Here is a 25,522-nt window from a genome sequence, read left to right on the forward strand (position 1 = left end):
TAAGTTATTTCTGAATGAAAAATGGAGAATTTCGTATATGCCATTACTAAGTTTCAAAATATCGTATTTATCCGGTCTATAATTTAAATATCATATTTACCCTTTCTTATCATATTTGTCCAATTTTATTTTTAAAACATTTTTTAAAATGTTTTAATAAGTTTTTTTATTTTTAAGTTATATTAATTTATCAAATAAAGTTAATCGACCAAATTACTCTTCATTATTAAAACTCATTTCCAATACATTTGATTGAATGAATTCTCGTCAAAGCCTGTTAATCATGCTCTTCCTTTTAAACTCCAATGAAACCACTTTCAAATTAAAAAGTGTCTCCTGAAAACTCCTCATTTCTACCTTTCACCCCTTGCATGTACACCATGCTAATATGATACATCTTTGACTTCGAATTCGTTTGGTTTAAGGTCACTCTTTAGAATCGTTGATATCCTTTGTCTTATACTTCCCAAAACACCATTGTCCATTAAAATTAGGTTTCTCAATTGGTGAATCATCATCGGATTTTGAGTCATCAATATTTGAATTCTCAACAGATTTATTAAACTTTAAATTAGATTCTAGTTTTATTTATTTATTTATTTATGGGGGTTTGATATATGGGTGGACGATTCAATCCATTTCCCAACTTCTAGCCTTTTACTTATAAAGCTAAGGCTTTTTTCCATTACTTTCAAAATATTCAAAACCCATTGTTTCTAGAGGGTTTCAAAATCTATTGCAAACCCAAATGAGCAATGAAATCTGGGGAAATCCTCAAGATTGCACATGGTGACCAAACATACCTTGAACCCATAAAATTGCTAAACCTTTGGTCAGTACGGAATCAGAATAAGCCTAAACAATCATATTTTTATCACTGGAATCAAAATAAGCTTGTAACCAGACCTGAGAAACACAATCTGCGACCTTGTTTTTGTTAGTATTGAATTTGTCTTCAAGGGGTTGAAGATTTTTGCCATAGAATAATAATTGCTCGTATTTGGCTCTTGGATCATCTACAGATTGGAAGAGATTGACGATTTCTTGGAACATTTTAGGGAGTATTTCGATGGGTAGGAGTATGTTCCAGTCTAATGAAGATTGGGAGTCGAATTCAGGGGAGAAAGTCTGGTGGGTATCAACTGGATTGATACTGTTTTGATAGGTAAAACACTTTTTGGTGTGATGAGTCGATCTCCATCCCAGGGTTAGATAATTGGGGCTAATATGAAATTGCCAAAAGTTTTAATATTGAAGGGCAATATGGTCGGTTAGTTTTTTTTGATAAATTAATATGATTAAAAAGTATAAAAAATTGATTATAAAAGTTTAAAAAATAAATTTGGGTAAATATTATATTTTAAAATTTAAGAAGGGTAATTATGATATTTAGATTTTAGTTCGGGCAAATACGATATTTTAAAGATTAATAAGGATATATATGAAATTGTCCCAATTAAAAACTAGTTACATATTTATCAATCTTTAATGACATTTTATAAATCGTTTCACAAAATTAATTTTAAAAATGGGTTTAAAAAATAATAATCAGGCGAAGTGTTAGCTGGAGAATATGTGTCCTTGGTTTGACCCTGTTTAATGTGGGAAAGGGAAATTTTTCTTAATAAAATAAAATAAAACCATGATACAGAGGGAGAAGATGGTTGCAGCAGACATAGACAGGTGGCCGGTCACATGGCCGGTTTCTACACTTTGAAGGACACACCCCTTTAAAGCAAAAAGTCAGTGGGTCCAATTACCCTATTCGGTCAATGCCTCCATCATCGTGCTTCCGTTTTCCTCCGCCGACTCAACAACCGAACGCCGTTATGTCTCCCACCCACCATTTTCGCTGACGTTACCGATAATTTCTCTGTCTCATTATCAGCGCACGCTGTCCGACCATCCGATCTTACCCATTATTATCAACACCTACCGGCGTGATTGATAAAACAATGATTTCATGAAAGCCTTCAGATCGGAAAAACGATCGATTAAACCGGTAACTTACGCGTTCTTCGTCGGTGTAGGTTAGCATCCGTCGTAGGCAAACGATATTATAGGTCTGAGGAGAGGTTTCGCTAAAGATTTATCGGTGGCTCATGGTGGAGTTGGAAAGGACTAAATTAAATATAAATAAATAGAGAAATATGTTGGTACCACTCACGACAGTCACAACTCACAAATAATGGATTCTACTGGGACACGATCATGTTGGTTTGGTTGTACTCCATCGTACATTCCCAGGCAATACATTAAGTGGTATTCTAATTAAATTATTAAATTAATAAATAATAATGCTCATCGTACATTAATTTTAAAATCAACTAAGAAAAGAAAATTTCATATAAATTTTATTTTAAATTTATACAATTACAATATAATTATAAAAAACATTGTAATTGACTTTAAGGTCGTTTGGTACAGAGAAATAGAATTACAACAGAGAATGAAATTGCAAAGAAAGAGAATTAAGCTAATGAAAAATAATTGATTATACTGTTTGGTATAATTATAATTGATTATACTGTTTGGTACAATAGATAATTTACCAAGAAATGTTCATGAGAATCATTTCTCTTGGTTGTATTAAACAAAAAAATGGAAATGATTTTTTATCTATATTTTTTTTTTCAAAAAATATTTTTTTTTTATATATTAATGTGATTATGATGTACATCTGAGTTTGTCAAATTGTGTATTTTTTATGTTTATAATTTTTAATTTAATAATTAGATTTTTATTTTTATAAATGTGAAACACATCTTATATCTTGTATTTATAAACATAATTTTAATATATCAATTGTTGAAACAAATTAACAGAACCGATTTTTAATCACTGCTGAAGACCATCACCTCATTCACACTTTAAATTATTCAATTTGACTTTGTATACTCAATTTTGACTTTTTGCTTCAATTCATAGCGAACCACAACAATTTTGATTTCAAGAATCACCTAACTCATTTGCAATATAAATTTCAACCACTTTGAATCAATTCATTCACCACTTGGATTTAATATCACCGACTTATCTTTCTTTTTAACAAGAGTGAAATCATATTGACAATATTAATTATATTATCGACTTTGACTACGGCTTCATAAATTCCAAACCAATGATCTCTTTTAATTCTGGATCACAAGAACCACTTTGTTAAGTATCACTCTTCATCAAAACATCAGGCCCTGAATCCAAGCATATGAAATTATAATTTTGGCTTTTTTGCTTTGTCCGATTAATCTTGACATTGCTTCGATAATCTTTGGAATACCAATTTTAACTTTCAAATGAAAATGATAACAAATTAAATTTGACATATTTTTAATTGTCATCATACAATGAGTGAGATGGCAAACGGGCAACAAGCTGTGCCGCTAAGCCTTTTTGAATGGTAAAGTTAATTCTTTTAAAGACTACATTTGAAGATCTAGGGAATATAACATTACTATGAATGATTCGTTGTACTCTTTTAAGATGTTCTATCATATTCGGTGCGAGGAAACCAAACGTATCAAATGCAAATGGTATGAACACTTGTTGATTTTTCAGGCACGATCTCTCATGTTTGGTGACTTTCAAATTCATTCCAATATCAATACAAAGGCTTCCGAAAATTCAATTAACCGTTTCAACAAACACCAAACATCCAGTAATTTAACAAACCAAACATAAATCAACCAAGAATCAGAAATCAGCCCTAAATATAATCAGTAATCAAAAATCAATATACATAAATAAACCAAGAATTAGAATTCGATCGACAAACAAAAATCAAGTAATACCTTAACAAATAGGAAAGATGTTTTGAAATCACAGAAGCCGTATATGAAATCCATGTGAACTTGTGAAATCGAAACTAAAGTAGTCGATATCTGTTAAAGCTGTGAAATTCAGAAGCAGGTGTGAAGATATTGATTGATGAAGAAAATCATACACAAAAAATCGGGAGCATACCCAGTTTCGAACTAATGACGTGAAGATGTAAATCCAATCCTTCGCTTTTTTTTTCTCGATGGGCTCAATATTTCTTTTCTCCCCATTTCTTCATAAAAAAAAGAGAAAGGGAAAATGACTTGATAGGGTAATATACTTTTTGAAATGTACACATTTAGTCCTTATTCTTTTTTTCTTGTAAAATAAACCCTTATACTTTATTTTTTGTAACAATGCAATCCTTGTGACCGGCAATACCCGGTATACCAGTCATATACAAATTTTCTTTTAGGGAAAATGACTTGATAGGGTATGATACTTTTTGAATTGTACACATTTAGTCCTTATTCTTTTTTTTTTGTAAAATAAACCCTTATACTTTATAAATATGTACACATTAGGTCATTTTTACCAGATTCTACAGGTTTTGCTGACGTGGAAGCACAAGTGACACTAAATAACAATTAATTAGCTTAGTCACCGGAGGTGGGTGATCCTCCAGCAACAAGAAAAGGGCGGCGACCCTTCTCTTTCTCGTCTCTCTTCCTTCCGGTCGAACAACAGCCAAACACCCTTTACCTGTTGTGTTTCTCCGATCTGTCTCTCTTCGCCTCCATCTTTGAGATATGTTGCCAGAAAAAGAATAAATAATCGACAAGGGGGCTACCAGAGCAGCTTCTCGCCGCCAACTACCGTCTCTACTTCCTCCTGCCCCCCCCCCCCCCCTTCGTTTTTGCCATCATTGCTCCTTGCTACCAGTGATGTGTAGGAACACACAAAGGAGCCGTCGGAGATTGGGGTATCCCTCTTTTTCATGATGAATAAAAGTTTGAAAAATCTCGTTGTGGATATGTGGATGCCACCTTGGTATTTCATTTCAACAAAATAAAAGAAATGAAAAATGACTTGATAAGGTAAGATACTTTTTGAAATGTACACATTTAGTCCTTATTCTTTTTTTTTTAATAAACCCTTCCACGTCAGCAAAACCTGTAGAATCCGGTGAAAAGGACCTAATGTGTACATATTAATAAAGTATAAGGGTTTATTTTACAAAAAAAAAAGAATAAGGACTAAATGTGTACATTTCAAAAAGTATCTTACCCTATCAAGTCATTATCCCAAAAAGGAACGAAATGGTGGAAATGGAATTCGATTATTTCTCTTTCGCTCCTTTTTTACTACTTACCAACATGAGAAATGGAAAGTATTTCATTTCTCTATCCTTAATTCTCTACACCAAACATGGCCCTTAGTTTTTATATATATTGAAATGACTACCAACTTTTTAAAGGAAGGCACTTAGAATTCTAGATAGTATATCAAACGTTTAATTTGAAATGTTTCTATTGTATGTTTTTCAACTAAATGATATATATTTTATGCCTTGTGTTTTAATCTAATTTTGGTTTCATTAATTTTTGTTAGATTTTAATAAAAATAAGATAATTTCTTAAAATTTTAGATTTACTTTTCGGATTTCAAATATATTCTTGAGATTTCTTAATATGTTTTTATCTTGTTTGTATTCGGAAATCTGAAATATTAAATTCACTAGTTGTGAGACTCATGTATTATACAAGTTAATTAAAAAAAGGTTATATATAAAGGTTAAAATATTTAAGAATTTTGAATTTATAAGAAAATAAAAATAATAATGAATTATTATAATGAAAATGTTTTTTATCTTTTAAATTTAAACAAATAATTTAAATAAAGAAAAGAAACTAATAAACTTTAATTTTGTGATTTTTTGAAATTAAAAGATAAGTTTATTAATGAAATTAGTATATATTTATTACAATTATTACATTAAAATATTATGTAGAATTTAATAAAATAGAAAACTCATAAAATAACATGTAGAAAAAAATTAATTCAAAATAGCCATAAAATGAAATTTGGGAAGTTAAATGAGAATATGACAAATGACAAAAAAAAACATTTATTTATTAGAAAGGATAATCTGAAATGTTAATCCAAAAGTTTTTTTTTTCATGTCAAAGTTTTATTTCATGTATGATATAAAATTAATATAAAAAAATGAGTTAACTCCAAAATTACTATTTTAAAGATGATGATTATTCGGTAAATATAAATGAAAAAATTGAGTCAATTACAATAATATTTTACATAATCATGATATTTTGTTAATCATCTCAATTTATAATTAATGTTCAAAAAGTCAAATCTATTCTTAATAAAAGAGTACTTTGCATGACACGTGTCCCTCTTATGCACCTCCTCCTTGCCACGTGTCTTAACCATGAATCTTTTATGCAAAATTTCCCGCCCATCCTTTACAGCTAATATAGATACATCACCTCCTAAAATTTAGCTCATTTACCTGCATATAAAATCAAAAAATATTAAGGATCGATACATCAGCTCCTAAAATTCAGCTCAATTATCTGTATATAAGAACAGATATTAAAGATATTAATCCTATAATTTTGGTAAATTTATGGTCAATCCTACATTTATGGTTACTTGTTTTACAGCATATATTTTGAAATTCAAAAAATAACAATCGATATTATCATATCCTGTAAATCAGGAATCAAATTAACCCAAATCTTTGCAGAAAAAAAAAAAGAGAAAACGAAATTGTAGTCAAAGATTTTAATTTGAAACAATTACCCACTAATCAGATCCAAAAAAATCAGGAATAAAATCGGCAAAATAAAATACTTTTCTGCAATTAATAAAATTTGTGTGTTTCATTACTTTGCATATTTATATTAACCCATCGATGCCCATAATCTTCTACTGCTTTGCCCTCAAGTTTGAGTTTCTTAACTGCTCTGCTCTACCGATTTTCAAAAGGTTAGTAAAACACTAATTTCTATTATTTTTTCCTTTTAACATCAACCTGCACATCTATTTATGTAATTTCAATCTTTTTTTTTTCTGTCTTTGTGTTTATAATGTAATTCGTTTCTTTGCCTTTGTTTCTTGAATATATGTTTACATCAATTAATTGACTGTCATTCTTGCTATATTTGCACGCAATGAAGTTACGATTTTAAAAGTTGTTATTTTTTATTATATGTTTACACAATATGTTTCAATAATTTGATTTTACATTTCATTCAATCCCTTCACTGCTTTCATTGTTTCACATGGCAATTGCTATCTACTCTAATGCTACACGAAAACCATGATAATTATGCATTTTATGAGTGGATAAACGAATTGATTATTTTTACGTGAACAATCCCATGACAACTTTTATTCAGCATCAAATTATATGATAGAATTATATATAATTTTTGTCTTTTTTTGACAACTTTTATTCAACAACAAATTATATAGCAGAATTATATATAATTTTTGTCTTTTTTTGATAAATTGTATAACAGATTTGAAGGTTATATACACTTTCTATAATTTGATATTGGTGAAGCCGATTCTGAATCACAAGATAATAGGATTTGAAGGTTATATACACTTTATAATAGCATACAATTATTTTATAAATATAAGTTCAGATTATAAATTAATTAAGTACAAATTTTTTTAGGATGCAATTTCTAGGACAGACGACAACATAACACCTTACACTGTTGATAAAAACTCAGCAACAAGTCCCATGAAAGGTTTCAATACACCAACTGTTTTGAAGAGAAATCTGGAAGAAGTGTTTGATCTGGAGTTGAATGAAAATTTACCATCATCAAAAACTCCTAAAATATCGCCAGAAGGACACATTAACCAGATTGTGAAGGTAAAGTTGGAAAAAAAGTGGCAGACTTTTTATTTTAAGTTTAAGTTTCGTTAGGTAATGGATTATGATTTATAGATAATGATTATGCATTTTACTTTTCATTAAGTACTTTCACGTTTTGTTTTAGAATTTTCAAACATTTGTTGGGGATGATTGTTTTTTATTAGTATGTTTAACCTACATTCACAATATATTATTATGAATGTTAATTTATGATTTAGAAATAATTTTGTTATTTAAGTCACTTATGATCTTGGAATAATTTTGTTATTTAACATACACCACCTTTATTTTTTAATTTTCAAACATATACTATATAGACTTCTATTTGTAGCAGTTGTTTACATTTGAATTTGAATTTGGGTGTTTCTTATTCCTATTCTAAAGTAGCCCAGTCTGTGATTGTGATTGTGCTTCAAAATGAGATTGACTGAAGATCTTAATTCTGGTTGATTACAGGTTGTTTATTCATTGATATTTCCAGCTTTGTAGGAGGGCGAAAATAACAAAAATTTAAATTTCACAAATAAAATATTTACAAAAACAAAAACAAATACAAAAATTTCAATCATATTATTATTATCTGAAGTAAAACCCTGAAAGATTGAGGTTTTGTTAGCTGACCACATTTCAAGAATGGTGCCCACAGCTTTAGATTCTTCCATATCTAAAGAAAACAAGAAATTATTAATTTTGTTAGTTAAGTAATATATATTGCTACCTATAGCACATTTCAAAATACAATGCTTATTTTGGAACCAATTATTCCTCCGGGAGTTAGAGAAACAGTTATTGATTTGGTGGTTTAAGAGCAAAATTAATATATATTGCTATAAAAGTGTAAACAACAACTTTTTGATAGTAGAATGTTATAATAGGAATAAATAAAGGTACGATACCTTAAAAAACTAATCAATATAAGTGCATTACCATTTTTGTCCAATTATCATTTGTCTAGGCTACACATACCACCTACCTGTCAATTTAAGAATATTGGTTATAAAATACTAAATATTGTGTATTACATATGTTGATTAAAAGATATGTTAAATAATAAGAAATATAAATAAAAAAAACACAAAATTTTTATCTCAACTAAATATCATCTTAGGGTTGCCATCTTTTAATGAAGAATTGTGTATTAACAGATTCAATACATTCTAAAATATTATGCAAATCAAATAGCCCCTAAGGGTTTCGATATTCAATTAAAATGTGTTTGATACAAATAATTGAATTTAACATATAAATTAATTGTACTGATTGTTATGTTTTAGGCAATATAACTAATGATAAACAAATCTAATTAATAAAAATAGCATTGTTATTTTTCATTTTAACCCTTCTTCATAAAATCCTAAATAAACATCTATGCATGCACTTATACATCAAGTAATAAGAGTTTTAATAAACTATATCATCAATCAATCATTTGAATCATATTACTAATACACTTTGTTGTCAGATAAGCTAAGCAGTGTCCATTTTTCCAACCGGCTACGTGAAAGCAAAAAGGGAAAACCATTCCTTTTTCAATAATGGAGTTTGGAATCTTTCCCTTCCTAACCTTTTAATCTAATTAACTATTCATCTGTATTATAAATACTTAAATAATATAATATCTAATGAGATATATAGATAATAAATAATTATCAATAGCAGAAATATACCATTAGACAATTAGACATGGATTGGTGCATAAAATAACTCACTTTTTAAGTTTATTACATTTCAATGTTCGTTGCCCTTGGCTATGGTATATTGCAATCTAATATAACTTATATGGATTTCTGCAATTTGTCACATACCATTTTTATTGGCCTGCAAGATAATGAAGCAGTAGTAAAAACTAAGCGATTTTGATTGAAATAGGGATTAAAGGTATGCAAAAAGATAAAGTTTGATAAAAATGAACAATGATTTAAACTAATATAAGTATCTTGAAACACAGTGACCCACCAAAACATCGATTCTTGATCACAACTGAAATATGGATCAGATATGGATTATCTGTATTATACATAAAATTGAGAACCTTACTATACAATGATACAAAACTCATATAATTTAGAAGGTATATCAAATAAAATAATTGTTTTATTTACTCATATGATCCCCTATATAATCATTAACGAGATTTTGTCTAAAATTTAGCAATTTCAAAATTCAAATGTTTAAACAAACACTCAAATTTCAAAAATCGAACCAAAATCATTTCTACCTTATTGTGTTTCCGCTATTAACGAATGTAAGTTTATTCTTTTGAACGGCTTAACTTTTCGCTTATATCTTCAGTTACAACATTTCTGGAACAAAGAAAAACAGGTAAATTTTCTTCAACATAATCTATTTTCTGTTAAAAAAAACTAAGATTAACCATCAGTTGATCATCTCTTACCTTGAATCTTGCTTTCTTCAAACCCCAATGTTGCGTTCAACCAGTCTCTGAGTTCAAGTTCGAGTTCGACAGCGGGATTACTCAACGTAAGCTTTTCTTCACTTCACATTTCTAATCGGTGGTATATTAGTATCTTCCTTTATCGATATACATGGATAAACGTTCACAACCTTTAAGAAATCGAACGGTGGCTGTGGAAATGTGTATGTAATCAAAATTCTAGGGCTAGGTTTTTTGTTTGATCGTGTGTGTTACGGACAAAAGGGAAAGGGGAAAGTTTGGGGAATAGTGATAACTTTTAGGTGAGTTTTATTATAAATCAAAAATTATGAATAATCTTTAAAATGGTTAAAATTAAATTTATTTAATTTCTCATGTATTTTATTTACTTTATGCATAAATACGGTTTTAAATGTCAACCCGAATATCTTAAACATTTGAATACATTAGCTGTAGTGGAATTTTCAATATATATATATATATATATATATATATATATATATATATATATATATATATATATATATATATAGGGGTAGTGGAATTTCCATTGTATTATCAAAATCGAGCATGAACAATGATAAAAATACGTTATCACTTTATCTAACATAAAAAAAACCACTTTTATGATCGATAAATATATTATGTTTCTCCAATTGTATTGGCATATAATATAAGTTTCGCATTATGATTTATAACTATCTCTGCTAATGATAGGCTTTATAGAATGTTGGTTTCTTTCTCAAGTATACATGAACACTTGTATATTGTTTTATCTAAAATTCAAATTAAAAAATCATTCAAAACTATTAATTTTAGATTCTGATAGAAAACAAACAAATAAACTATCCAATGTTATGTTAAATTACTTTTTACAAATATATAAAACCGCGTATACTTTTATTATGTATATCAATTTATCTTTCGGTTTTATTTAAATTTTATTACATTATACAAAATGATAATTTTCTAACATATCTACAAATACAAATTGCTAATTGGATATTTAAACATTTTTGAATTCTTAGTTTCAACCGAACATTATATTATTATGAAATTACTGACAAAACATCACTCAATAATTATGTTATTAATTAATTGAAATTATTTTAAAAATTTTCAATAATTAATTTATAAATAAATTAAAATTAATTTTAAAATTTTCACCCGTTGTGTCCACGGGTTATAACCTAGTTTTATATATAATTAAGTTGTACCTAAGATTCTTTAAATGTGTTTTAATATGATATATCATAGAATGAAAATAACAGAATGGTTGATTCATCCACGATTTGCCCAATAAAAATAATTATATATCATTAAGTGGCATGAAATAATTTTGGAAGGTATCAAACTATAAGTTCCTAATATATCGTTCTTTCTACTAAACGTGTCATGTAATCATATTTTATTTAATATTAGTTTATAACACGTGGAAACAATGAGTATAAAATTAATTAAAATTTTATAATAAAACCTCAAAATTATTAATTAATTATTTTAAATAAATTATTAATTACGATATATTTTTATTAGTTATGTGAAATTATAATCGTTGGTTCAAATATATAAAATTAATTTTTAATAAATATTAGACATTTTTTATTTGTGAACTAACGAAAACAATAATATAAAATTTAAAATGGAGAATAAATACATTGACTAATAACATTACATTAATTAGGAGGTCTAATAAATTTAAAAGGGATGACTAATAGATTGACAAGTGACATCATATTAATTAAGATGTCTAATATAATGACATATGACAAAATGACTACTTTTTTATTAGTATAGGGACTAGGTATAAGACCCATGTATTACATGAGTTCATTTAAAAAAATATATGAAATTCTAAACATTTGAGAAATTTGAATTTATAAGAAAAAAAATAGAAAAATATTGGATTATTAAAATTAAATTGTTTGTTTTTCTTCTAAATTAAACAAATAATTTAGATAAATAAATAAAGGAAACTAATAAAACATCAACTTAGAAAAATTTGAAATTAGAAGGAAGTTAATTAATAAAATTGATATGCATGTATTATTATATTTATTGTAATTAATTATTACATTTCAATATTATGTGAAAATTAATAAAATGAAAAAAACCATAAAATGTCATGTGGAAAAAAATTAATTGAAAATAACCACAAAATTACATGTGGCTAAATCAATGAGAGTATGACACATGACAAAAAAAAATTTCATTTATTATGGAGGATTTATCAATTTATATAACAAAATAATTTTTAATATAAATTATACAGGTACATATTTTAAAAAATATATTAACTGATAGAGGAATGTACTTCGCATTTAATTTGACACTTCCTTTTTACATAAACAATAGGAAACGACATTTATTGTATTGTATACGAAAACATTATTATTAATTTACTGTAGATGGAATCAATTTGTACGAAAAATTAACAATGATTTTACAACCAATAAAAAAAATAATTAAATAAATAATTGTAATATTTATGTTAAAAATAACCCAACATTTAAATTCTACATTTTCCTTTAGGCTGTTAGATTTAATATAAGAACTGACCATTTAAATGGTATCTTTTAAAAAGAATAATGTTAACTCATATACATTTTAAATCTACTTATTAGACATTTATCTCAACCACGGCTTGAATATTCGACTATTAATCTAATTGATTAATAGACATATGTTTCAACACTCCAGTTATCTTCATGGTGGATGCCGTTTAATATAATCTTTTAGTCAATAACTTCAACAATAAAAATGAAGCGATTAAACAAACTGTTTCCCCCAACACGTAGAATCTCTTTAACTATTGATACGTTCCCCCTACAAATTATGCAGTGTGCACATGTTCTCATATTAATAATTTTTGGGTCAAATACGAAAAAGTTATAATATTGTTACATCATTAATCTATTTAACAAAATTTTCACCTATTATAACAAAGTTAAGAAAAACACACACTTACCTACATAGACCACATTGACATGTGATTATGGTTTATAGAGTTGGAAAATACAACATTTAAAATATATAAATTGTTGTGTGTGAAGAAATAATTGTTTGGTACGAATCAGTTCCTTTTTTCTAGAACACCGTTGTATATGAATAAAAAATTATTACGACAATAGACATAAAATATTGTTATTTTGTGTGAGTCTTTATTATTTTATATCGGATAAGTTTCATGTAAAAATAACATTTTAATTCTTTTGACATACAATTACTCATTTTTAATTCCTATTAAAAGTTATATACTCATTTAGTTGGTAAACAGGAAACAAGTTGCGTCACTAATCATTTTTCAGTAAATAAACTATTTTTTTTAAAAACCGCATTCATAAATTTTGGGGTCATAACATTTATGCATCATCCGTTTGACTCTATTAAGAGGCTTCACAACATCTGACGCAAAGAAACTAAAATCATCAAACACGAAACATATAATTAAACGTCTGTAGATTTTCTATGCATGATTTCTCACATTTTTCTTTTTCAATTTGCATGAGACAGTTTTTAAAATAGTCTGGCATACAGTGAATACACCACTATCCAAGTTCACGAGAGAGGAAACAACTGTTAGACCCCTCGTGCCCATCTAAAAATCAAAACGTCGGTTAGTCTAAGTATGAACTTTTCTTCTATCGGGTCAGTCAAGAAGTTCACAAGTGTCTCTTTCTTAGCAGAAAACCGAATGTGTTTTTCTCATTTTAATTATATTTTTATTATATAAATATATTTTCAAAATCAATGTTTAATACTATCTATTATATATTTGTAATCAAATAATGAATATATTACCAACCATGTGACCTATCTAATACAAAATCAATTATTTATTTTCTAAGGTCCATATTTATTTATTAAATTATAACATATACTCTCACCAATGATTTTAAAAATGACATTTAAATAAAACAGTTTTTTTTAATCAAATTTGTATTTTATAAATACATGCTAATGCTATATTTCTATCTTAAAATTTAGAATTTGTATTAGATATAACACTTTTCATCTAACGGTTCAACACTGTTTTTCTCAAAATTTTCGTATTTAGAATACTTCTTCAATTTTGAGATTCATATCCTTGCTTTGTGATCTAAAAGTTCAACACTTTGTGATCTTATATTTATATTAATTTTGAAATTCTTAATAAGTTTGACTATAATTAAAACAAATTACTAATAATCTAGTTTGATTGGAATAGTATAATAATATAATTTGTTAGATAATTTTGAAATTATGAAATGTGTAGGTGTGATTCCTAAAGTTAATAATAAAATATTCTTAAAAATCTATATAATCGAAATAATATGATATAATAAAATATAACTATTTACATAATTTTTTTACTAATAATCTAGTTTGATTGGGATAGTATAATAATATAACTAGTTGAGTCACCCCGCTTTGCGGGGTCAGATATGTTTGTTTTAATATTTGAAGCGCGCATAATGTTAGTAGAAACATATGAAACACTACGTAACTGAAACATATGAAATATTAAACATTAATTTACTGTTGTACATATGTTTTGATGGGTTTTAGGCATAAGAACAATCATATGTGCTCATACAAACCCTAATGCTTGGATCTAGGTTTCTCTATTGTACATGCTTTGAATCCAAGACTAATAAACTTAGATCTAACATATTATAAACTAAATTAGGGTTTAGAGAATTACCTTTGATTGTTATATAGCAATAACAATCAAATCCTTGCTTGGATTGGCTTTAAAAAGCTTAGTGTCTCAAGTGTTGCACCTCGAATGGAGTCACAAACACCATATACAACTTGGATGAAGAGGAGAAGGAAAGAGGCTGCCCAAAAACGACTAGAAACCCTAGAGAATCAGTTGTCCACGTTTTTGGGGCCTAAGGGGTCCATTATATACTTGTGTGGGTTGCTAGAGTTTCAGTCAAAACCCTAATGGATAGCTTAAACTCTAAGCAGCCCATGGAACCTTCTGGATAAGGCTATGGACGAAAATATGATGGGCTTCCATCATAATTTCGTTTGCCCCTTATTCCTTTAGCATTCCTTAGCCCAATAACTCAATTATCCAATAATTGCAGTCCAGTCCCCTAAATTTAATTAATCTCTTTTAGCCACAAAATTAATTATTAATTAATTCTTGACTAATACTAATTAAACAATATGATTTCTCCTTTAATATATTATTCTCATAATATATTAATAAATCATATTTAAACCTCTCTCTCCTTAATTCATCCTACATATTGCTATGGTGAAGGCAACCCAAAAGGACCATGCTCATAATCGGGTCAAGTACATACCAAAATAGTTATGGACTTAGACACTAATCCAACAGTCTCCCACTTGGATAAGTCTAATAACTATTTTCCGTATAACTTCAGAACGTAATCAACAATCGTAGCTTTCAAAGCCGTTGTCAACTCTGATCTTATCAGATAGCGTGTCCTCTAGATAAGGGATTATATATTCCTCCATTCTCAAGATATCGTATAGACAAAAGACATGAATTTCAATCATTCTCTCTATACTGTTTCCCGACTTCCGATTTATGACGACTGATAACAGACTACAATTGAACACATCAACTTAGTCCCGGCTTGGCCAAGCGCTTAGGTGTCATCACTAAATCATCGAGAGGCCCACAGATATCGCTTTTATCCCACTTTGAGTAAAAGGAATAGATAAACTTTGACTCATATGCTTGCTTGCATTTACTGATCGAATCATACACAACAATAAGTTTTATAACACCAAGTTACTGGTGCGTTTACTTATTATCAATGTGCAACCGACCAACAAATAACAACTCACATGTATCGGTTTCAAGAATATACAATATTATCGTCTCACTAATCACTCGTGATAAATCTATGAAGTGATCCAAGTGAGCGTGGGTTTAATCCAATACTCTAATCTTATCAAAGCACTCATGAACTCTGCAACAAACTTGTGCTATGTCTAAACACTTCAGACAATCTACAGACAGATTCATGACAATCTTTATTCATACCTACTCCCAACGTATGACTGACTGTGGATGTTTGAATAACCTAGTTATTCTGGAAGTCAAAACATGCAAATTGAAACATAACAATAATACTTAATCCTATATGGCCTCAAACTTGTGAGAGTAAATAAAACACTTCTATTTAACCACCATATTGATTACTTATTATTATCGTTTACTGTTTCAGAAAATCAACTTATTACTCAAATTACAAAAATAGCTGTCCCATGCATAAAGCATGCACACTATGTTTCCTATGGTCCTTACTTTGTGAAATAGATTAATTGAAAAACCTTTTCAATGATGCTCATTTCACAATTCCCAATCCTTATCATTAGTGTAAGAACACAAGGTTCTTTGCTACTATTAGAATATGCTAGATTCTAACATCTTATGCAACGATCCTTTCATAAAGTCATAGCACAAAAGTCACCAAGACTTGGCTAATGAAATTACAAAGTACTCTCTCAGAAATTGTTGCAAGACAATTCCATAGACGCGAAGTCTCACATTCAAAGTACATTCCTTTGAACATCCTTCTTGCATAAAAGTTTCTAATCTAGACATAGACTCTCAACATCCAACTTCCAATATGGAAACATTTCCATATTTTCCATATGACAACTCATTCTTAATAGAATCTTATCTATTCATAATAATGTCGATATGGTCCATCCAATACCATACTTCCAACTACTCACAAGCGACCAATCCTCAGCGAACTTTGGATCGTCCTTTGATAGTTGTTTAATTATTTTAGTCAAAACTGATTCTAATCCTTTTTCCCACTTAATGCGCTAGACATTTGGAAAATTTTAGAATGGTCAAGTATTATAACATTTGCAATCGATCCTATACCCGAAGCGTATGGGACACGATGCATAATGTCTTACATAAAGATATGATACGTTACCAATCTTTTGCCATAATATTTTATGTGTCATGTTCTCACAATTCGAACTATGAAGAGGGATGTCGTAATCATAATCGAATTTTAAGAACACACAATGTATCCTTTGACTGAAAATATTAAAATTTCTCAATCTAAGCTTTAGATTTTGAAACGAAGTATAATATTCTCTCCCTTAATTATATTAAAACAACCTTTCAACCCATGCAACTTTGCAAATTGAATCTTTGTTTTTCTATAATTAATATTGCTAACTTGCAATATTCGCCATAATAATCATACAAGCATAACACTTATGCTCCCACTATCATGATGATTATTATCATATAAGCATAACACTTATGCTCCCACTAGCTTTGACATGTATTCAGAAAACAAATGAACTTTCAGAAAACAATGCCTATTGAATTTCTGAAATTCATATTTCTAATACCAGATGCTTCGATAAGCCTTTATCTAAGCTTCTTAAACTTATACACCTTTGCCTTAGATAGCTCATATGTGTGCTTAAACAATTTAGAACTTATGTTACTAAGTTCCAATTGTTCAAACTAATTGCCAAATCTCACAATTCGAACTATGGAAAGGGATGCCGTAACCATAATCGAATTTGAGAATACAATTTTCGCAATCGCTATCTTCTTAAAATCTTTCTTAGTGAAAGCATTTCCTCACATTCATTTTCATGAAGGAGGGAATCTTATGACACTTAGATTTTATGGTGTATGAGTTCCTATCCATGTGAATTTGCCAAAACCAAGGTTTGCGACAAATCTAAACTCATATGGACTGAACTTTCTTAATCTTGATTTCTTGCCTTATGGTAACACGAGTGCCCACCATGTCTTCCAAGTAGTTTAGTAATTTGTCCTTACATATCAATGTACTATCCATCGACTAAGGCTCTAGTATGCATTCAAATGAGAACTCATAGAACTCACACACACAATTAACTCAATTGGAATGGCATAGAAACAAAATAATGTCAGCACGACAGGTTGTAAACCTCAAGTCGTGTGCTAGTGATGATCTATAAGGTTTATTCTTGATTTGTTCTTGAAACCTTTCAAGACCATTAAGACTCCCACTGAATCCTTGATATATAAGATTCTCTTGTCAAGAAACATTTCTTGACAAAGCAAATATTCAAGAGTTAGTTTAGTTCTTATCAAGACAAAACACTTCACATAATTGGTCCTAGTTGGTCTTTGTCTTATCCAAGACAGCACAACTTACCAATTTCAAATGTGCAAGGATAAGAAAACTTTTCCAAGTTCCCATTTGATGAGTGTTATAAACCTACTTAAGACTTGTCACTCAATGTCACAATCTTGGAGTATGACTCTAAGACTTGATATTGGAACGAAGTATGATTGACTCTTTGATTTAACCATTTCTACAATTCTCGATTCCTCTTCTTAGACATGCAAATGCACTAAGACTCACTTAGAGGATCAATTGAGATATGGTTCTTAATCATTAAGACTTCATCATAAAACACAATAAAAGGTACTCTCCCTTCTTCTTAGAATGGAGAAACTTTTATCTTTCTGCCTTCTTGATTCTTCTTATTCGTTCTGCTATTGATTGAAACTATTTCAGTTAACTCAGAATTATACTCAATCTTATAAGTATAACCATATTTACTAAACTTTAGTAAATCATGACAAATATCTTTGTCACTCTTGTGGTAGACTTGATCAACGTACGACCTAGTGTACTCGATCTCCTAGTCCTTCAATTGACACTTTATCAAAGAATTAGTCTAAATTTCCCAAATGTGAAAGTTTTTCATTCATCATACAATACACGTTGCATGATTCCAAGTTTCTGTCCAATTGAAACTTGGGTGATGAGAAACTCTCCCTATTTGGTAAACTTTTGATATGTCCACAAATAACATAATTAAGAATCAAATCCATTGTTGTTAATAATAGAAACATTCAAACATCAATTTTTCATACATGCCATTGCAAGGATAAATAAATAAGATAAAATCAAAATTCATTTTATTGCGGAAATTTTTTTTCCTTACAATGCAATTCAATTGAAAAACTATGTTATTACATATTTCTTAACAATCTATTCTAACTCCAAGTAGTAGCTCAAGAATCCATTCTTCAAGTAATGCGATCGAAACCCATTTCTTCATGATTAGATTCAGCTCACTTCTTCCCTCAAGCTTCCTCTCTTTTCTTTGATCCTACAAAACATCAAAATGTAATCTTATCACATCATGTATTAAGGATCTAGAATAGGAACTCAAAAGAGTTAGATAATGGATTTTACCTGAAGCAGAGCCATACGTCTTGACTCTCCCATCTCTTAGATCTCTCAAGTAGTTAGGGCAGCTTCGTCTCCAATGCCCCTTCTCTTGGCAATAAAAGCAAATGGACTCCTTTGGCACAGCACATCGGACAATCACAGACTTAGTTCTTTCTGCACTTCCAATGTTGCCAGTGTCCATTGAAGTTTAGGAGTTTGATTCACTAGACAAGTTTGCTTGACCAGCACACCAAATCATTGCTGATTCAGCAGCTATAAGCAAATAGGTGAGATTAATGAGGGTCACGTCGTGATCCATCATATAGTACTCTCTAACGAACTCACTATATGATTCAGGAAGTGACTGAAGAACCCAGTCAGCAGCCAACTCGCTTGAAATCTCGACACCCAACATGCTTAACCTATCAATGTGTGACTTCATCTCTAAGACGTGTGCACACACAGGTTTCCCATCTTCGTGTTTACTTGCCAAAAGGGCTTGAGTGAGCTTGAATTTTTCAAGCCTTTGAACTTGTGGGTCAGGGAGAACGATTGGAGGAGGTGGAGGAAGTGAAGCATGACTCTCATTTCCTTGATCGTATCTCGGAACATCATCTTCATTTGGAAAGCTTGTTCCAAAGGATTTGGGAAGACCATTGTAAGATTCAGACATCTACAAAACGGGAGAAAATTCAAGTTATGTTGATTAGAATTCTTGATGTAACACCCAAATGAAACATCAAGCTAGGATCCAACACAATACTCTACAACCTAGAAGAGGGATGTCGTAATCTAGTTGCAGAATATTTGAAGGTAGGTAAATGACGATTTACCAATTTCCACCATGAAAAATGAAAAGGAAGATTAAGTTTTAAATGAATTGAAACTCCTAGATCTTTTGAGATTCATTGAACTTTTCAATGGCATGTTTAATCTCGATTATGCCCTACTATTTGTGACTGGGATGCCGAGGATCACAAACAAGGTGTGAATAACCATACGAATCACGTGGTGCACCCAATGCTACTATCACCTAATCAATGTGCCGGTTAGCCACACACGCTCCATTGATCTATGACAAACATCGAGTCACCCTTCGCTACCAATGTCATCCCCAAATTAGTGTGCCGGTTAACTACACACGCTCCACTAACGTTTCACAGGGGTACGAAGTGTAATTCTATGGATTAGCATACAATTTCACATTTTTCCTAAAGTAACTATGATTTGGGAATTTGAAAAAGCATTTAGTTACTTTGTACTTCATTATACTTATAATGGAAGGTTTCTGTCCTATCCTACCCATTCGGCTAACGACCTTCCACTAGTCAAGAGTGCGGTGGGTAAGAGTGGATACCCATTCAATCGCCATTTTATAGGCAATTTCCTTAAACACCCCTTATAGACCAGCTTCATGAATGAGGCCTACTAACGGTAAGACTGACTGTTTACTCATATATAATACTAGACTTTTAATGTTATATATAGTATATGGTGTATTTTACACTTTTAAAATACTAGGTGGTTTAACTTAGTAAATTATACTTTTAATTTAATTAAATGTAAACCAAAAACTTTATGGGTTTATTAAATCACTTTTAATTATACACTTTAATTAATTAACAAAACCATAAGGGTGTGATTCGAACTTTTCAAATTACTAGGGTTTTAGAATTTAACATTTCAAAATTAAACTTATAATCGACTTTTAAATTCCAAAACTTGAGGGCAAGTTTTGAAACATTTCAAAACATTAGGGATCAAATAACAAATAATTCAAATTAAAAAATTAATTTCATAATTATCTACATTTGACCTAATCTTATTTTAGTCATTAAATAATTACCAAATAACTTTAAATAATCCATGTTTATCACATAAACAACCAATATTTAAAAGTTTTGAAATTATTTATTGTTTTGGCAAGGATAAACACTTAATTAAGATAAAATTCGGATTTTAACTTCATAAAACAAATTAAGCATCAAGTCCAAGTCAAAACAGCAGCCAAAACCCGAAAATCCCTTTGCCTGACGAACTGACTCGCCGAGTCAGACCTGGACTCGCCGAGTAGGGGTCAACTCGCCGAGTCCAGATACTGACTCGCCGAGTTGAGTCGGGCAGGGGCCAAAAAACTCGATTTTCATCAAATAAAGCAGTTAAGCATCACATACAACTGAAACCAATCAAGGCTCTGATACCACTGATGGGTTTTAGGCATAAGAACAATCCTATGTGCTCATACAAACCCTAATGCTTGGATCTAGGTTTCTCTATTGTACATGCTTTGAATCCAAGACTAATAAACTTAGATCTAACATATTATAAACTGAATTAGGGTTTAGAGAATTACCTTTGATTGTTATATAGCAATAACAATCAAATCCTTGCTTGGATTGGCTTTAAAAAGCTTAGTGCCTCAAGTGTTGCACCTCTAATGGAGTCACAAACACCATATACAACTTGGATGAAGAGGAGAAGGAAAGAGGCTGCCCAAAAACGACTAGAAACCCTAGAGAATCAGTTGTCCACGTTTTTGGGGCCTAAGGGGTCCTTTATATACTTGTGTGGGTTGCTAGGGTTTCAGTCAAAACCCTAATGGACATCTTAAACTCTAAGCAGCCCATGGAACCTTCTGGATAAGGCTATGGACGAAAATATGATGGGCTTCCATCATAATTTCGTTCGCCCCTTATTCCTTTAGCATTCCTTAGCCCAATAACTCAATTATCCAATAATTGCAGTCCAGTCCCCTAAATTTAATTAATCTCTTTTAGCCACAAAATTAATTATCAATTAATTATTGACTAATACTAATTAAACAATATGATTTCTCCTTTAATATATTATTCTCATAATATATTAATAAATCATATTTAAACCTCTCTCTCCTTAATTCATCCTACATATTGCTATGGTGAAGGCAACCAAAAGGACCATGCTCATAATCGGGTCAAGTACATACCAAAATAGTTATGGACTTAGACACTAATCCAACATGTTTAACATATGAAACATTAAACACTAATTTACCATTGAACATATGTTTAGTAACATATGAAAATTGAACATTACATAGTCGATATTACCAAAATACGGATATTTACCATTGTACATATGTTTAGTAGTATTAATGGAAACATATAGAAGATTACATTGTTGATATTGGTGACAAACGTACACTCGCTGTTCTGTAGATTTTATATGTAGGGAAGATCTTTCAAAATCTTGGAATACGCTTCTATAACACAAAAGAAAGACACAAAAAAAATGGTAAATCCAAAAGAACGAAACGTAGAAGAGAATCTGGAAATCTTACCTCCAACTCACAGAAATAAATAGAAGAGACGAAAGAACAGGTCAAAAACAAAGAAGAAAAGCAGGGATAAGAAAAAATATCAATTAAAAAACCACCGGTAAAAATGTCATTGGATAGGAAAACGACAAAGCAACCTAAAATGAAACACGTGGAACAAACGGAACAAAAGTATAAATAAAGTGTCAAACAGCACCCAAAATATATTCAATAAAAAAAACCCAAAATATATTCAATACAAAAAACGAAGGACCATTTGTGAAAAAAACAATTGTGGGTTCCACCCGCTTCTATACAAAAAACGAAGGACCATTTGTGAAAAAAACAATTGTGGGTTCCACCCGCTTCCAGTCGACTTTTAACGCAAATTAACATATTAACGAAGGACCATTTGTGAAAATATCCACCCAAGTCCACTTTTAAAGCAAATTAGCATATTAACCAATGGCCATTTGTGAAAATAAACATCTGCGCAAATTAGCATCACCACACTATTCCTAAAGATTGTCCAACTTTAATATATAATAATTTGTTAGATAGTTTTGAAATTATGAAATGTGTAGGTTTGTCTGGTTTCGCCAAACATATTTTAAAACATAATTCAAGAACGAAAAATAAATCCTGAAAAAGCTCCCCTCCTTTTTCTCATTGCTCTCTGATTCTTTCTTCCTGTCGACCATTTTCTTGGACTGAAACTGTTTGAGTCAAATTTTCCATTGATGTCTGAGCCATTAGAACACGATTACATAGGCTTATCAGACTCATCTTCCATGGAAAGAAGCTCTGAATCCTCCAATTTCTCAACGGAAACTGAAAAGAACAATGCTTTTAACCTCAAAGCCACCGAGCTCCGACTTGGCTTGCCTGGTTTCACCAAAGATATCGAGGAAGACGACAGCAAAATTGGATTTGTATCTACTAAGAACTTTTTTCCAGGTGATAAGCGAGGGTTTTCTGATGTTGATGCCGACGATTGTAGAAATTGGAGGTTTAATGGCGGATGTGACGCTGATTCGAACAAGGTTTCATCTTCTTCTGCTTTGTTCTCCTCTAAAAATGTAAAGTACACCGATTTGGAGATAAATCAGCTTGCAATTTTATCTTCTGTCATGAATCAAATCGAAGAGAAGAAGAAAGCTCCATTTACTACTGAAAATGGAAGTGCTCCTCCCATTGCTAAGTAATATTAATTTGTATTATTGGTCTTTACACGAATCAACTTTAAATCGCCATAAATTTTCCTTGTGTTATGTAATAGGGCACAAGTGGTTGGATGGCCACCTATTCGATCATTTCGGAAGAACACCATGGCCACCAACTTACCAAAAAACGACGGCGTTGCTGAGAATTTAGGCACCGGAGGCTGCCTTTATGTGAAGGTTAGCATGGATGGAGCTCCATACTTACGAAAAGTTGATCTCAAAACCCATTGCAACTATGCAGATCTTTCCAAGGCTCTCGAGAGATTGTTCACCTGCTTCACTCTTGGTATATCTCTCTATTCTCTACTTTTCTTATACATAAAAAAAAAACTTCTGACTTTATTGATGAAAATCTGAAATCATTACAAATTCATCTCTAGATTTTACATAATTCAACAATATATAAGAATTTGTTTCATCAAATTGTGTATTAGGCAAATGTCCTTCTAATGGGCGTCGAGAAGGTTTAAGTGAAAGTAATTTAAAGGAACTCCTACATGGCTCTGAATGTGTGCTAACATACGAAGACAAAGATGGTGATTGGATGCTTGTTGGTGATGTTCCTTGGGAGTAAGTCTTTCTCAATCTTTAAAATTTGATTATGTTTTCCAGTCTTAAGTCTCTATCTAATGTTTTTCTTCCTCGATTTGCAGGATGTTCATAGACTCTTGCAAGAGATTAAGGATCATGAAAGGTTCCGAAGCAACTGGATTAGGTATGCAAATTTCACTTACTCTACTTACATTTTTACTCATAATAGCAACATACTTTCATTCTTACCCATTATAGCAATGTACTTACATTTACCAATAAGGTAACTAATAAAGTACATTGCCCATATACGTAAAGAGATTTAAGTATAGATAAATAAGTACATTGCTATTATTCATGAATGGTCTAATTTTTTAAAGCTGTCTTGCATTTGTTGTGTAGCCCCAAGACCCATGAGCAGTGGAAGGACATAAATCTGGACCCGATAGCAATAGGAGCTTTTATATTCTTTATTTGCAGTGTTAGTAATTTCATGAGAATGGGGAAAAAAAGTCACAACTAGAAGAGGTGCTTCCAATAAGTTTGGTTCCCTTGTTGTGTGCTTAGTATGTACTTACATTAATTAATGTAAATGGCTTGTTAATTTGCTGTTGTTGATTGTTGCCCTTTTTTTGCTACTTTTGGAACCCATGAATGAAGACCTAATAAATTACACGAACTTGGTTTTAGGTTTGATTTTATTCACAAGATGACCACGACCAAATTCTATGCGTTTGAGTATATAGGAAAATTTTGGTGACTGGATTCATGCTGTTTTGAAGGTTGTTAAATGACCTGAAATATCCTATCACATTGATTTTTTATGGAGATGATAATAATGTTTTGGTAAAAGTGGATATAATATTTTATATTGAGAAAGCAAATCTAGCAGACTACATTGGCAAGTTCAACTTTAGTCTTCAAAATCTCATGGCCCAACAACCAATTACATAATAATAATTTATATTGAGAAAGATCTTTATATTAATGTTTATCTTTCAAAACAAGATCGAATTAGTGGATTTTAAAGAGAAATGATTGGCTAAAAATAATATGATGTTGACATATAATATTTTTTTTAATATGACATGAATATTAAATGGGTTGAAATCCATCATCTAAGGAGAAAAAAAAACATATGCAAGGTTTCATAAACAGAACACGATTAAGCAAAATGAAAAAAAAAATAGATTTGGATTCGATGTCTTCATGCATATTCGAGTAATGAAA

General features: G+C 30.3%; 1 protein-coding gene and 1 pseudogene across 1 annotated transcript; one reads left to right on the forward strand and one right to left on the reverse strand.

Annotated features, from left to right (window-relative positions):
• Positions 1-383: 383 nt before the first annotated feature.
• LOC122194951 (sufE-like protein 1, chloroplastic/mitochondrial) lies at positions 384-1,920 on the reverse strand (annotated as a pseudogene).
• A 21,212-nt stretch (positions 1,921-23,132) lies between these two features.
• Positions 23,133-24,896, forward strand: LOC111909089 (auxin-responsive protein IAA21). Its single transcript, XM_023904879.3, has 5 exons — positions 23,133-23,739; positions 23,818-24,047; positions 24,196-24,331; positions 24,415-24,476; positions 24,695-24,896. Exons 1-5 carry the CDS (start codon positions 23,279-23,281, stop codon positions 24,724-24,726), a joined length of 921 nt encoding a protein of 306 aa, XP_023760647.1. The 5' UTR covers positions 23,133-23,278; the 3' UTR covers positions 24,727-24,896.
• The last annotated feature ends 626 nt before the right edge of the window (positions 24,897-25,522 follow it).

This window comes from Lactuca sativa, chromosome 1 (assembly GCF_002870075.4).
Source record: "Lactuca sativa cultivar Salinas chromosome 1, Lsat_Salinas_v11, whole genome shotgun sequence".
In the NCBI taxonomy this organism is placed as follows: domain Eukaryota; kingdom Viridiplantae; phylum Streptophyta; class Magnoliopsida; order Asterales; family Asteraceae; genus Lactuca; species Lactuca sativa.